The sequence below is a fragment of the Trachypithecus francoisi genome, unplaced genomic scaffold (assembly GCF_009764315.1).
Source record: "Trachypithecus francoisi isolate TF-2019V2 unplaced genomic scaffold, Tfra_2.0 Lachesis_group4, whole genome shotgun sequence".
Classification (NCBI taxonomy): Eukaryota; Metazoa; Chordata; class Mammalia; order Primates; family Cercopithecidae; genus Trachypithecus; species Trachypithecus francoisi.
In genome coordinates, this window is record NW_022681469.1 from 23284361 (window position 1) to 23299922 (window position 15562).

Here is a 15562-nt window from a genome sequence, read left to right on the forward strand (position 1 = left end):
TCTCCTCCCAGAATTGTTTTCTCTTCTAACATACTAAAATCTACCCTGCCACAGAAGAGTTTTCCTATTTGAAAATAGACTCAACTCTTTCTTGTACTCCAAAACCAGACAAAACCAAACCAAATCAAGCAAAAACTTGGTTAGTATCAATTTTTTGAAAGTTTTTTAGTTGTTGCTTGTATTCATAATTCTTATGCCCTCCTTTGCCATCTGAACTCCTTGAAACCTGGATTTTTCACCTAACACTATCATGAAACTAAGACTTTTTCCTCTGTCCTCAAACTTGCTGAACTCTGCACCAGGTATTGCTGTTTCAAAGTTCACTTTCCCCTGAATGTCAACTGCTGCCTCAATTTAAAAGGACTTCCAGTTCTCAGATTCTGTAAGATCTTTCTGTTAAATGCCATCTAACTATTCTATGTATATCAATCACTCTCAACTCCAAAATACTTTTCAGAGTATCTGTGAGCCAGCTGGGCATGGTGGCTCACATCTGCACTTTGGGAAGCTGAGGTGGGAGGGCTGCTTGAGTCCAGGAGTTTGAAACCAGCATGGACAACATAGTGAGGCCTCGTTTTTACTTGAAAAAATAAAATTAAAAAAAATATATATCTATGAGTCACAGAAACAAAATTAATCTCCTGATAAAATTTGTGGAGGTACAACATACACAGTGGTGGGCTAGGCAGCATGGTGGATACAAAGTTACAAACAGAACTGCAATCTAAGCAAGCATTTAAGACAAATGTGCATAAATTATAGTATATTACAGGATAATACAGGGCTGAACTGTATACAACAGGGTTGATAAGAGTATAACTTGTTTAAAAGTGTTTTCAAAAGTTTGGGAGGATAGTTGGCATTATTTTTAACAAAAATGTTAAGCACATATATTTCTGATAAAATACTGCCAGGAATTTATCAAGTCTATCAGTTCAAATGGACAAAAATGGGGCTGGGTGAGTGAGATTACACGCCTGTAATCTCAACACTTTGGAAAACTGAGGCAGGATTGCTGGAGGCCAGGAATTCGAGACCAGCCTGGGCAACACAGCGAGACCTTGTCTCAACAACAACAAAAAATTAAAATTAAAAAAGTAATAAAAACAAATGTACAAAAATGTATATGAATGCATATGTAAATACATAGCTAAACAGTAAGTATACACACACACACATATACACAAAGTTATTAAATGCCGCACTGTTTAAAATTTTAAGAAGCTTGGAAACAGTCAACATGTCATAGAATCTTATTAAAAAACAAAGGACTAGCTATGCGTGGTGGTGTGTGCTGTATTCTCAGCTACTTGGGAGGCTGAGGCAGGAGGATCATTTGAGCTCGAGAGTTCCAGCTATGATCGTGCCACTGCACTCCAGCCCGGGTGAGAGTAAGACCCAGTCTCTAAAACATACAAATAGGCCAGGCATAGTGGCTCATGCCTATAATCCCAGCACTTTGGGAGACTGAGGTGGGAGGACTGCTTGAGGCCAGGAGTTCGAGAACACCTGGGCAACACAGCAAGACCCTGTCTCTACAAAAAATAAAAAATTAGCTTGGTGTGACAGCATGTGCCTATCTTCCTGCTTACTTGAGAGGCTGAGGTGGGAGGATCACTTGAGCCAGGTAGAGCGAGGCTGTAGTGAGCCAAGATTGCAGCTTTGCACTCCAGCCTGGGTGACAAGAGTGAGACCCTGTCCCCCCAAAAATAAAAACAAACACAAACAAATAAAACAAGTGTCTGCTTAACTATCTCACAACTGGAAAACTAGGCAGTCAATGAGCTAAATGTGCTGATGAGAAAAAATCTCATGGAGACCCTGCAATTTACAGAAGTACATTGACAGTAATTAGTTAAGTCCTGGAAAAAATCAAAGGAAAAACCATTAGGAGTTCCAACCCACAACACTACAGGACCTTAGTAGAGGCAAGAAGGCTGGCCTGACTTAGTATTATCTTAGGACACTGGAATGAACTGGTGAACGAAGCACACCATAGGCTGGGTGGAATGGACCCTGGGATCTCCTTGGAAGAAGCACAGGCTCCAAGTAACTCAGCCGGCACTGTACTCAGCCCTGGCCAACTCTCAACTTCTCTCAACCCAGAGGGCTCAGCCACCGAGACAGCCCAGACAAAAAAAAATAGTGGGGAATTATAGGGTGGATTCAGAGGTTGCCTCAGATGTCTCCAAAGCAACATAAAAATGGAGGTAGTATAGCCTAGTAGTTACATATATAGATTCAAAAGACGTACTGCCTGGGAAACTCTATACTATCCAGTGTTTTCTGTGTGACTTTGGACAAGTTAACCTTCCTGTGCTTCAGCCCCCTCAGCTGTAAAACGTGGATAATGACAGTTCTACCTCATAAGACTGCTGTGTCTTCCAATCAGTTAACATGTCAAGTATTTAAAACAGTACCTGGCACATACATGCTTAATAAATGTCAGCTACTATCATTTATATTACATATTCTAAACAAAAGAAACTCATAATTGGTGGTCCTGTCATTAAAGAACAAAGACAACCTTTAGACATTCTTAAACATTAGAGAATTTCGGGAATATGAGACAGCATGCTTTTTCTTGAGGGAATGAACCTCAGTACAATTAAAAATACCAAGAGATAAATCAAAAGAAAGAATTCGTGAATGGTGACACCATGGTGGGGAACACAACTGGTGTTTTGCAGTGAATCCATGTAAACATACAACTAAAACTAAGTAGCTGAGGATATTATAGTTGCATAACAGATGTAAATGTTACAAAACCTGACAAGGTTAAAATGATATAAGCAAACATCATCTGAGGGTGGAAGAGGAAGTGTAAAAGAAGTCATCATTTCATCTTTCCCATCAGGGAGTTAATTGATTCTAAAATTTACGTGTAGTAAAGGAATTATAAGGTGGGGGAAGTAACCAAAATATCTTAATAATGTTTCATAATTTTTTTTCCTTACGGTGATCTTTTAAAAGGTGACATACTCTAAGAAACATTTGTCTGGAATTTGGCAATTCCTTTCATTTCTCTTCAATTAGATTTTTGTCTGTTAAATTCATATAAAATTCACATGTATACATATGTAACAAACCTGCACATTGTGCACATGCACCCTAGAACTTAAAGTATAATTAAAAATAAATTCATGTAAAATTAAATACTTGTTTTTTAAAACAGCATGTAAAAGGTCATCCTATTCTCATTAGTTACCTCTGTATGTCTCTGTTGCTTTCTCTCTCTCCCCCTCTCTCTCTCCCTTTCTCAAAGTACATAAAGCGATGTTTGAAAATGTATCAAATGTCAACATTTGATAATTTCTAGGTGGTGAGATTTTGAGTGTTTGTTAGTTATCTTCTTTTGAATATTTTTATAATGAGCATATATCTTAAAAAAAAAAAAAAAAAAAGAGAGTCATCTTACTCTGTTGCCCAGACTGGAGTGCAGCAGCATAATCTTGGCTCACTGCAGTCTTGAACTTCCCAGCTCAAATAATCCTCCTACCACAACCTCCCAAGTAGCCAGGACCATAGGTGAATGCCCCAATACCCAGCTAATTTTTTTTTTATTTTTTGTAGAGGCAGGGTCTCTCTATGTTGCCCAGGCTGGTCTTGAACCCTTGGTCTCAAGCAATCCTCCTGCCTCAGCCTTCCAAAGTGATGAGATCACAGGCATGAGCCACCACACCCAGCCAAGCATGTATCATTTTATAAACATAAACTTATTACATAAATAAAGCCTCTATTAGCAGTACCAGTTTCAAATAAGTCATATATAGCTGCAAAGTAACAAAAAACCTCATTCTATTAATTTATGTCAGTCAGTAAAGAATTATTAAAAGTCCTTTCAACATAATCAACTCACCAGGAAGTGCTGCTTTACTTATAATTCCTGTTAGCAGAGCCAATTCCTGCAAAGACCCAGCACTAACATCCTGACAGCGCAGAATTGCTTGTATGGTATCAGAATGTGAAATAAGAAACTGCAATACCTAAGCCATTGAAAAGGAAGAGGAACAGAAAAAACAGAGGTAGAAGTAGAAAATTATATTATAAATGCATAATTCATCTTATAAATAATGTTGAAGGAAGTAATTCAATAAGTGACGATGAATAACAGATAAGCAACTGTTTTCTGCACTTACATATTTATTCCTTCAGGAAGTAAACATTTAAAATTCACAAGACTAAAAGGATTATTTTAAAGTTTGTAAGTTAATACATCTGAAGACTACTGTAGAAGAATATAACGCAGAACTACTGTATGAAAACTATTATCTGACCCCTATTTTCTTTCTTTTACTGTTTTGCCAAATGAACTAGAGGAAGAATTTAAAATAAGTGGGTATAAAAATGATTACTGAATTCGAGAAGCTGCTCTATGAAAGCATAACTAGCATGACATGGGGAAATCACATAAAAGCTTTTGTCTAATTCTCCTTTTTTAAAAAAAATTCACTTTTATTATTATATAATAGAGATAGGGGCCGGGCATGGTGGTTCACGCCTGTAATCCCAGCACTGAGGGAGGCCAAGGCAGGTGGATCACTTGAGGTCAGGAGTTTGAGACCAGCCTGGCCAACATGGTGAAATGTCATCTCTACTAAAAATACAAAAATTAGCCATGTGTAGTGGTGCACACCTGTAATTCCAGCTACTCAGGAAGCTGAGGCACGAAAATCACTTGAACCCGGGAGGTGGATGCTGCAGTAAGCTGGGATCATGCCACTGCATTCCAGCCTGGGTGATGAAGTGAGACTCTGTCTCGGAAAAAAAAAAAAAAAGGACAGAGACAGAGAGATAGGGTCTCACTATGTTGCCCAGGCTGGGCTCAAACTCCTGGCTAAAGTGATCCTCCCACCTTGGCTTCCCAAAGTGTTAGGATTACAGGCATAAGCCACTGCACCTGGTCATAACTCTCCTTTCGATGCGGTTAAAAAAAGGAGATGTAAATCCTGACCTCCAAACTCTACCCTTCCATTTTGGCATTTTATAGTGTATACTCATGGAGTCCTCTTTCAGTATTTTCACTTAGGAATATCTCAACTAGCTTACAAACATGTTAAAGGAGAGTATATGCCAAAACAAGCCAAGGATGTGAATCACTCAGAATTGTGATCATTTTTGTTTTTTAATAAAGATTCCTAGCCTAAGCTTACAATGGCTGGTCACAGAACTCAGTCATCTATGCTTTTCTAAGAGGCTCCTCAGGTGATTCTGCTGCAGTCAATACAAGATTGGTGTTGGGGAACCAATGTCTTATATCAAAATGTCCCACTTCTACTAAAAAATCTCAACCTTAATCTCAATCTAGGAGAAGACAGGCAAAGTCTCTTGAGTTTTAAAAAGTACTAACTTGAAGACCACATAGGCCCAAAAGAAGTAGGACGTCAACCCAGATTGATGCGGTATAAAATAAGGTGCCACTTTAGAACAGCAGCATCTACCTTGGTGAGATGGCCTAAGGCCTGATGGTAGAGAAAGCAGAAAAAATGACCAGAAATCAAAGTGTTTTAGGACACAGTTCCAAAATATAATAAAGCAATACAATAAAACGTTGTAGATTCGTAATGATAAGCCTAATTAATCAGTGAAAGGCTAAATTACATATAAAATTAATTTTTAAAAAAATACGTGTTGGAACATTAGAGTGTTTCACTGAAAAGCAATCAAAACAAAACTAATTTCTGGTGTTTAAAAACATTTTGATAGCAAAATCAATCATTTAAATTATTTCATTCTCTATCATATATAAATGCAGTATTATCATCTATCAGTTTCCCAAAGTGCCGGGATTAAAGGCATGAGCCACCATGCCCAGCCTGCAAGGCCTAGCATAGCCCTCTCTCAATAAATATCTGGTTAAATTACATTTTAGAAGCCAGCTTATTCCTATCACAATAACTGCTTTCTTTTACAGAAGAACAAAGTTCAATCTCTTGTTTTCTGTCTCATGATTCTATTAATTAGCTACAGTGTTTCATTCAAACGAAAGTATAAAAATGGGCCAATGTAGTTAAAAACAAAGTACAGAGGCCTGTTTTCTCTACCCTGCTCTGCCACAAGCAGTAGGACTAACGTAAATTCACTTATGTGTTCTACGTGTAAGGTTTCTATACTTGTAAAATGAGGATTTTGCTCTAGACAATATCTAAACAAAGGGTTCACCTTACCTGCCCTGCTGCCTGCAAGTGCTGGGCCATACTAGATGTGAGGATGACCTGGCACAGCTGGAGAGCTGGGAGGAGAATCTGGCGGTAGCGATCCACTGGGGTAGGGATGAACACTGGAGGGTCTCTCATGCCAAACATGCTTGATTTATTTCAACCAAACAAGGAGAAAACACTCCAAGAATTAAGGTATACTCTCGGCAATTCCTTAACATTGATACGGCAAATAAATCACAGCCAACTGATTAAGATGTGAAGCTACTAGTGAGTACTCTGCATCCCACATATACATCTGCGGTCCAAAGAAAGAAGTGTCTTCCTAAACTCATAGCTTAGTTAGTAAAAACAGTTATTTGAATTCTGAAAAATCTTATCAAGGAAAACCTATGTAATTTGACAACACAATCTTGAAACTTCCCAAACATTTTTATTCTTCTCTAAATGCTCCCTTGGGCCATATAGGCTGTCAGTAAGAAACAGATTTAAAAAGTCACTTTCCCTAAAGTTCCCTCTCCTCTACCCAAGCCAAAAATCCACTATGCTGCCCGTTGTATAGGGTGAGTACCACTTATCCAAAATGCTTGGTACCAGCAGTGTTGCAGATTTTTTTGGATTTTGATATATTTGCATTATATATACTTACTGGTTGAGCATCCCCAATCTGAAAATCCAAAGTCCAAATTGCTCCAGTGGGCATTTCCTTTAAGCACCATATTGGCACTCAGAAAGTTTGGGATTTAGAAGCACTGCAGATTTCAGATTTTCAGATTAGAGAAACTCAATCTGTATAAAAATCAAACAAGACTTAAGAGTTAAAATGAGGCTGTAAAATCACTTCACCTTTAAGAGTAGGTTTCAGAACACTGTATTAATAAGCTAATATTTATTGTAAATGTCTATATTTAAATTTTTAGACCAAAAAAATGGCTGCCTATTGAGTAGGAAAGCAGAATATGAAAATAAAATGAGAGAGGCTTTGCACAGACAAGTGATAATAACCTGCCATGAACTAATTAACTTTACCTAAGGTGAAAGTAATAACTCTCATGTTGGAAACTTTAGACAGCAATACTAAAATAAATGTTTTTCCCCTGGAGGTAAAATAGTTCTGCAGTTAATCCTTAAGCATTCAAATATTCAAGTTGGTAACAGATACTTTTAAAACAATTACTAAACTCAAACTATTATTTACTTCTAGGAAGGTATGCTGACTGCCTGACAATGCTGCAGTCATGTAATCAAAAAAGAAAATCAAATCAAATTTTCCACATTCAAACTGAACTAAGAAATTAGCTGAAAAGCTCGAAACTTGAAAATAATTCCATTTGAAGCTTTTGAATTAGCAAGCAGTAAGCAAAATATTGAAGTAAGAAAAAATATACATAAAATCTAAAATCCTATTCAAATCATTCAGAACAGGAAAGCCGTAAAAAATTATAATTTAATTACAACTCTTTAAAAATTCTCTCCCACCCCTACCTACTTTTTCCCTAGTAGCAACTTCCATTTATTAGTAAATGACAGGGGCACAGTATGAACAAAAAACCCCACATCAAGATGAAAGAGAACTGTTAAGTGGCAAAATTATGTTTGGAATTTTTTTGTTCCCTTAATAATCCTTTACTGGGAGCTTAACCAAATTAATCTATACAGACACTTACCTCTGTGGGTCCGTTTCTGGGCGCATGTCATAGACTTGGCATTGAGCTAGTCTCACAATCACCCCTGATCTTAGCAGCTCTAATGCACCCTGCTGTATCTTTGCCACTCTTGTGAGAAATGCCTGAGGAGTTACAAGAGAAAAAATCATCAGTGCTGAAATCATGTCCAAGGGCCTCAGAGAAAAGTGAAACACTTTCACGGCACATTTCTCATCCTTAGTTATCACTGAAGAGAAATCTGGGCTAGTGACCAGGTTACATTATACCGCTTTCTTCCTAGGATTTTCATGAGGACTCAGTGTTCAACATATCTAAAGTACCCACAGACAGTAGCTTGCATGACTCAAGTATTCATTTACAGTGCGGGTTCTGTTATTACCATGTGCGCCCATGGAGGACAAGGAATTTTGTCTGTTTTGCTAACAGCTATGTCTCTAGTACCTAGTGCCATGCCTGCCATTTTGCAGGTATTTAATAAATACCTGTTAAATAAATGAAGGAGGGAAAAGGAGTAAATGAAGAATCTTAAACTTCAGTGCTTCTATTATTGTAACATTTGTGATCCTTTTAGCCAGGAGGAAACAGAAATTGAAACAGATTTGCAGGCAAAGAAACAATGAATTATATACTATATTAAAAATGCTGTGTTTAGAATAGAACCAGCATATCTACATGGAAATTTTCAAACAGCAACAACTACAGTCTGAATTGTATTGTGAGAGGACAATTTTGCTCTGTCCTCACGGAGCACTAGCTATCATACTGCCATCATGAGCAACCTGAATGAGTGAGGGAAGCAGCAGTCCCATTATCCAGCTGTCCCTTGGAGGAGCATTTCACCCATCTTTCGCACACTAGGAAGATTCCTAAGTTTAAAACTCCTTAAAGGGCCGGGCACGGTGGCTCAAGCCTGTAATCCAGCACTTTGGGAGGCCGAGACGGGCGGATCACAAGGTCAGGAGATCGAGACCATCCTGGCTAACATGGTGAAACCCCGTTTCTACTAAAAAAATACAAAAAACTAGCCGGGCGCGGTGGCGGACACCTGTAGTCCCAGCTACCCGGAGGCTGAGGCAGGAGAATGGCGTAAACACGGGAGGCAGAGCCTGCAGTGAGCTGAGATCCGGCCACTGCACTCCAGCCTGGGCAACAGAGCCAGACTCCGTCTCAAAAACAAAACAAAACAAAACAAAACAAAACAAAAAAAACTCCTTAAAAAAAGGATTCTAGCTTATGATAGAAATATTCAAAACGAATGCTACACTCATTTTCTTTAATACATCTATAGCCAAGAGAAAATGACTTCTTGATCTAACACCAAATGTCTAGAAGGCCTTACCATTTTAGATTCATAAGTATAAAGTGCTTTTAAAAGGGGAGGCTGTGGCGTGAGTAAGCTCTGCAAAGTACGGTCATCTTCTACCAAGCTGTCTACGAGGACCTTCAAGTAGCCACTGTTAGAAAGATACAAAAGCCACTGCTGCTGTTTATCTACGGAGACAATCCGATCAAGTAGAGCCAGGGCCAGCATCTGAAGGAAAAATAAATTAAAGTCCAAAACAAGTAGATGCTACCAAAATCAACAACAGTAACTGACTTTATCTGGAAATATGAAGAATTTTTTTCATAAAGAGAATGTTGCTTGCAATAAAATTTCCTTTTTTCTTTTTTTTTTTTTTTTGAGAAGTTGAAAACTATGGATCCAGAATCTCAATTTATCAATAAAGGAAAGCAGTCAGGTAAAGATTTATTTCCAAAACAAAACCTAACATGTTAAAATAGTGGCATTAGATATATTTTAGTAGACTCTAACATTGTTGGCTAGAGAAAAGAAATTTTTTTAACAGCTGTTTTTTCTCATTGCGAAGTTTTATAATGCTTATTACAGAAAACACAGAAAAGTAGTAACTAGGCTGGGTGCCATGGCTCACCCCTGTAATCCCAACACTTTGGGAGGCAGAGGCAGGCGGAACACTCGAGGTCAGGAGTCCTAGCCATTAAAAAAATTAGGCCACGCGCAGTGGCTCACACCTGTAATCCCAGCACTCTGGGAGGCTGAGGCGGGTGGATCACGAGGTCAGGAGTTCAAGACTCACCTGGCCAAGATGGTGAAACCCCGTCTCTACTGAAAATACGAAAAAAAATTAGCTGGGCGTGGTGGCAGGCGCCTATAATCTCAGCTACTCAGGAGGCTGAGGCAAAGAATTGCTTGAATCTGGGCGGTAGAGGTTGCAGTGAGCTGAGATCACGCCACTGCACTCCAGCCTGGGCAACAGAGCAAGTCTCCATCTCAAAAAAAAAAAAAACAAGATTAGCCCGGCATGGTGGTGCGTGCCTGTAGTAACAGCTACTCGGGAGGCTGAGGCAGGAGAATCACTTGAACCTGGGAGGCAGAGGTTGCAATGAGCCAAGATCACACCACTGCACTCCAGCCTGGGCGACAGAGCAAGACTCTGTCTCAAAAAAAAAAAAAAGAAAAGAAAAAGAAAAGTAATAACTACACAACCTGGTAAATGAACTTCATCCATTTTGGTCTGTCTCCTACCAGCATTTTTTCTATGCATGCAAATATTTTTAAATTTTTAAAACATAAGTAAAAGGTGGCTGGGAATGATGGCTCACGCCTGTAATCCCAGCACTCTAGGAGGCTGAGGCACGCGGATCACGAGGTCAGAAGATCAAGACCATCCTGGCTAACACGATGAAACCCCGTCTCTACTAAACACAAAAAAACTAGCCGGGCATAGTGGCAGGCGCCTGTAGTCCCAGCTACTTGGGAGGCTGAGGCAGGAGAATGGTGTGAACCCGGCAGGCAGAGCTTGCAGCAAACCGAGATTGCGCCACTGTACTCCAGCCTGGGCAACAGAGCGAGACTCCGTCTCAAAAAACAAAACAAAAAAATAACTAAAAGGTTATGACAGTTTATTTTTTTAAATCCTATTTCCTATGGTCTTCAAAAACATGATTTAATTGCTACATAACGTTGCTACATAATTTTCCATTAAGAAGTTATCTTCTCACTGCATCATTACCAGTGTGCCACAATACTGCATAAGAAATATAAATGCAAATTCTCCACAAAGCAATTAGGCAGACAAAGATATATTTGGTACAAGGCAATTTATTCAGCATTCTCTTAACCAAAGATCTTTATTAAGCAGCATTTCTGTTGTTTCTACCAGTCAACCTCAAAATTAGCAAGAAGATAATTCTGAAAGGCAATTCTGAATTAAGTTTCTAACAAAATAAAACACAACATATGAATAAATAAAATAGAAGTCCCAAATTATAGCAAATAAGAAAATACACTATATTATTTAAAAAAAATTTTTTTTTTGGAGTCTCACTCTGTCGCCCAAGCTGGAGTGCAGTGGCCGGATCTCAGCTCACTGCAAGCTCCGCCTCCTGGGTTCACGCCATTCTCCTGCCTCAGCCTCCCGAGTAGCTGGGACTACAAGCGCCCACCACCTCGCCCGGCTAGTTTTTTGTACTTTTTAGTAGAGACAGGGTTTCACCGTGTTGGCCAGGATGGTCTCAATCTCCTGACCTTGTGATCCGCCCGCCTCGGCCTCCCAAAGTGCTGGGATTACAGGCTTGCGCCACCGCGCCTGGCCAAAAAAAATTCTTAATATGTAACATATATTATTAAAAGTTGAATCAATTTATTTTATTTTATTTTTTGCAGCAGGATCTCACTTTGTAGGCCAGGCTGGAGTGCAATGGCCTGATCACAGCTCACTGCAAGCAACCTCTGCCTCCTGGGCTCATGCAATTCTTCCACCTCAGCCTCCCAAGTAACTGGGACTACAGGTGCATGTCACCATGGCTAGTTAATTTTTTGTATTTTTTGTAGAGATGGGGTTTCACCATGTTGCCCAGGCTAGTCTCAAACTCCTAGACTCAAGCTATCTGCTTACCTCGGCCTTCGAAAGCACTGAGATTACGGGCATGAGGCACCACAACGAGTCGTGAATAAGTTTATACTTTAGTAAGTCAAAATACTTATTCAATTACAATACTAAATAAGAGTTGCTTTACCCTTCCAATCTCATGACCATCACAAGCATCTCGACAGACCACTTCCATGAGGGCAGCGCCATAACTTTCAATAATGGCTATGTTTTCTCGCTGTAATTTGCTAAATACATCTTCAGGGGCTGTCAGTCTTTCCCACATGGTTTTCTTGGCTAAAAGGATTAAAACAGAAAAAAACACTCCAGTAGAAAGCAGTGTAATAACTGAGTAATTATACCACACACGCTAGATGTGAGCTGAGAGAAGGGGGAAAAAAAAACACACAACAACAACAAGATCCTTCCATTACTGCTTATACACAAAGGCCCACTGACCAATGGGTCCAAGCAGGTTAACTCTAATAACACAATGCACCTATTTCATGCATAGCTCGTACCACTAAGATAACAATTGTACCAGGAAAAGGATAAACCATTCTTAAAGAGATCAAAATGAATTACAAAACTCCATGAGAACCAACGTCCTGTATTTATCCTGCTAATCAATCTTTTTTTTTCTTCTTCTTCTTCTTTGAGATGGAGTCTCGCTCTGTCGTCAGGCTGGAGTGCAGTGGCTCGATCTCAGCTCACTGCAGCCTCCACCTCCTGGGTTCAAGCAATTCTCCTGCCTCAGCCTCCCAAGTAGCTAGGACTACAGGCGCACACCACCATGCCCAGCTAATTTTTGTATTTTGAGTAGAGATGCGATTTCACTATGTTGGCCAGGATGGTCTCAATCTCCTGACCTCATGATCCCCCCACCTTGGCCTCCCAAAGTTACAGGTGTGAGCCACTGCGCCAGGCCGCTAATCAACCTTTTATCTTTTATTGAGATCTCTGAAAATTGTCAGGCGTGGTGGCTCACACCTATAGTCCTAGCACTTTGGGAGGCCGAGGCGGGCAGATCACTTGAGGTCAGGAGTTCAAAACCAGCCTGGCCAACATGGTGAAACTCCGTTTCTACTAAAAATACAAAAAATTAGTGGGGCGTGGTGGTGCACACCTGTAATCCCAGCTACTGGGGAGGCTGAGGCAGGAGAATCACTTGAACCCAGGAGGTGGAGGTTGCAGTGAGCTGAGATCACGCCACTGCACTCCAGCTTGGGCTACAGAGTGAGGCTCTGTCTCAAAAAAAAAAAAAAAAAAAAGAAAATTCAGCTAGGAAGGATCAGATACAATGTAGACAAAAATCTACCTCCAAAAAAATCAGATATTTTTATTCTTTTTTTAGTTGAAATACTTATTAAAAATAAAAGCATACCCATTATAAAGGTAATTTAAATATAAATTTAAATATACAATGATTATGAACAGTATGATCATACATTTTATGTAAGACTCATAAATACACTCTTAAGAGTCTTTAAAATGGTTCACAAATACATTAAAGAAACCAATAATTTGTATTTGAAACTAATCTCATTTTTCCAACTACTACATAGCAGCAGTTTTTAAATTGGCATCTCAATGACTTCTTATAAAATGCCTATTGTAGAGCCCCACCTAGTGGTTAAGTGGTGACTTGGCCAATTCAACCAAATGGAATGTTAAAACACACACACACACACACACACACACACAAAAGAACAATGTGGGAGGTGCTGAGAGTGGATAAATCCCATCACTATCTCTTTTCTTAAAAGAAGCTTGTGTTTGCTTAAAAAAACTTCTCTGAACTATTCTGTCATTTTTCCTCACCTTACAAACATTCTCATGCATTATTTATGTGGGTGCTACATGCCTATAAATCTACCATTTGGCTATTACTACCTTCTCGAGTACTATGTATGGCATAAGACACAACCACCATAAGAATAATGAGATCAATTGAACCTTACGTACACAGTGGTTTTTAACAGTCTATACAAAATAACACAAAGGTGAAGAGTGCAAAGAAAGTCCATTATCAGAAGGTGCTCTGACAACTTCTTAACAAATAGCAGAGTAACTCTGAATGACTTGATCGAACATCAAATGTCTATAAAGTATATAAAGCATTATATACTGCTATGTTGAACACTTAACATTTTCATGTCTTAAGATTAGTCTCAATTAAAAATGCTAACTATATTTTGAAAGCAGCATTTAGCAATATTTTAAATATGCCTAACTTTTGACCAAGAAATTCCACTTCTTGCAATTTATCCAAAGAAAACCTCACTAGTACAAAAAGATACATGTATACTATTGATGAGTTTATACTGAGAAGGTCTTTCATTTGCATCTATTAAAATAAAAGTACATACTTTTTCACATGGAAATTCTACCATTAAGCAGCATCCTTTCTGAGAAATATAGGCATATAAAAAAATTTGATGTAGCATTTTTGTAATAAAAATTTAGAAACAATTGAAATTCCTATGAATAAGGAAAATGGCTAAATAAGTGTTTCATCCATATCATGGAATAACAAAGACTTTTGTGGGTTTTTTTTTTTTTTTTGAGATGGAGTTTCAGTCTTGTTGCCCAGGCTGGAGTGCAGTGGCACGATCTGGGCAACCTCCGCCTCCTGGGTTCAAGCAATTCTCCTGCTTCAGCCTCCCGAGTAGCTGGGATTACAGATGCCAGCCACCGTGGCCGCTAATTTTTTGATTTTTAGTAGAGATGGGGTTTCATGATATTGGCCAAGCTGGTCTCAAACTCCTGACCTCAGGTGATCCACCGGCCTCGGTCTCCCAAAGTGCTAGGATTACAGGCGTGAGCCACCATGACAGGAAGAGATATTTTAAAAGAATCAACTAGATATGTACTCTGATTCTATGTAGAGTATACTGCTCAGTGGGACTTGAGGCAAGGGAGGAAGTTACAGAAGTATATAAAGCTAAAGTATTATTTGAAGGTTTTTTTAAAAGGAGTATTCAAGTATTACTTCATAATTCTTAAAAACTAAACATTCTCCCTCAACTTTTCAGTAAATGCTTTAAAAATGACACCAACACTCATTTATTACAGTTGTGATTAGTCAAAAGATGGAGAAGTGATTTTTTTTTTCCAGTTTAAAGTAACCATCTCCCAATCCAGAAAAGATTAGGAATCGATCTCATTCTACCTGCTTCTAAGGTGTCTGGCTCATCAGGTCTCTGGGCAATCTGTAAGTAATAAAGCAGAGAGCCATACAAGTGAGTCCTCACTCGCTGGAATCCACCACCTAGGGAGATTAGGAAGATGTCAAATGAAAATCTTTTCTCAATTAAAGTTAAATACAACGGACAGAATTTATAGAAATTTTAGATGAAAAAAAACCTGTCTTCAAAATGAAGTCTAACAGTTTCTTCAATATGATGTAAAGTGAAGAATCTCCAATAGAAGCAAAACCCACTAATGGGTTCTCTTCTGGAGGAGGTGAGGTGAAGGAACTATCAAGCATAAAAGCGTAATGGGCGTCTGCTGGTCCCAAGACTGATGTTTGCTTCTGTTCGGTGAGGACGGCCTGGCTTAGGTGAGCAGTCAGTGTGAACACTGCCCCGGCGACCACAGGCATTAACTCCTGCGCTGCTTCATCATCCAGTATCTTAAAGGACAAGGGCAAATTAGAGTGAGAATCCTGCTTTCAGCTATAATCATTAACAAGTTTCACAGCTTTTTTTTTTTTTAAGATAGGGTCCCGCTCTGTCACCCAGGCTGGAGTGCAGTAGCATAATCTCAGCTCACTTCAGCCTTGACCTCCTGAGCTCAGGTGGTCTTCCCACCTCAGGCGATTGGTCTCCAACTCCTGGGCTCAAGC

At 39.2% G+C, this 15562-nt stretch overlaps 1 protein-coding gene across 2 annotated transcripts in view; it reads right to left on the bottom strand.

Annotated features, from left to right (window-relative positions):
* Window positions 1-15562, bottom strand: part of NUP205 (nucleoporin 205) — an 89543-nt gene that overhangs the window by 14915 nt on the left and 59066 nt on the right. For both annotated transcript variants that reach the window (XM_033191873.1, XM_033191874.1), the window contains exons 29-35: window positions 15082-15349; window positions 14888-14986; window positions 11864-12012; window positions 9165-9356; window positions 7826-7947; window positions 6168-6306; window positions 3860-3986 (exon numbers count right to left, since the gene is read on the bottom strand). In XM_033191873.1, coding sequence (XP_033047764.1) covers window positions 3860-3986; window positions 6168-6306; window positions 7826-7947; window positions 9165-9356; window positions 11864-12012; window positions 14888-14986; window positions 15082-15349 — 1096 coding nt within the window. The remainder of the gene's footprint in view (window positions 1-3859; window positions 3987-6167; window positions 6307-7825; window positions 7948-9164; window positions 9357-11863; window positions 12013-14887; window positions 14987-15081; window positions 15350-15562) is intronic.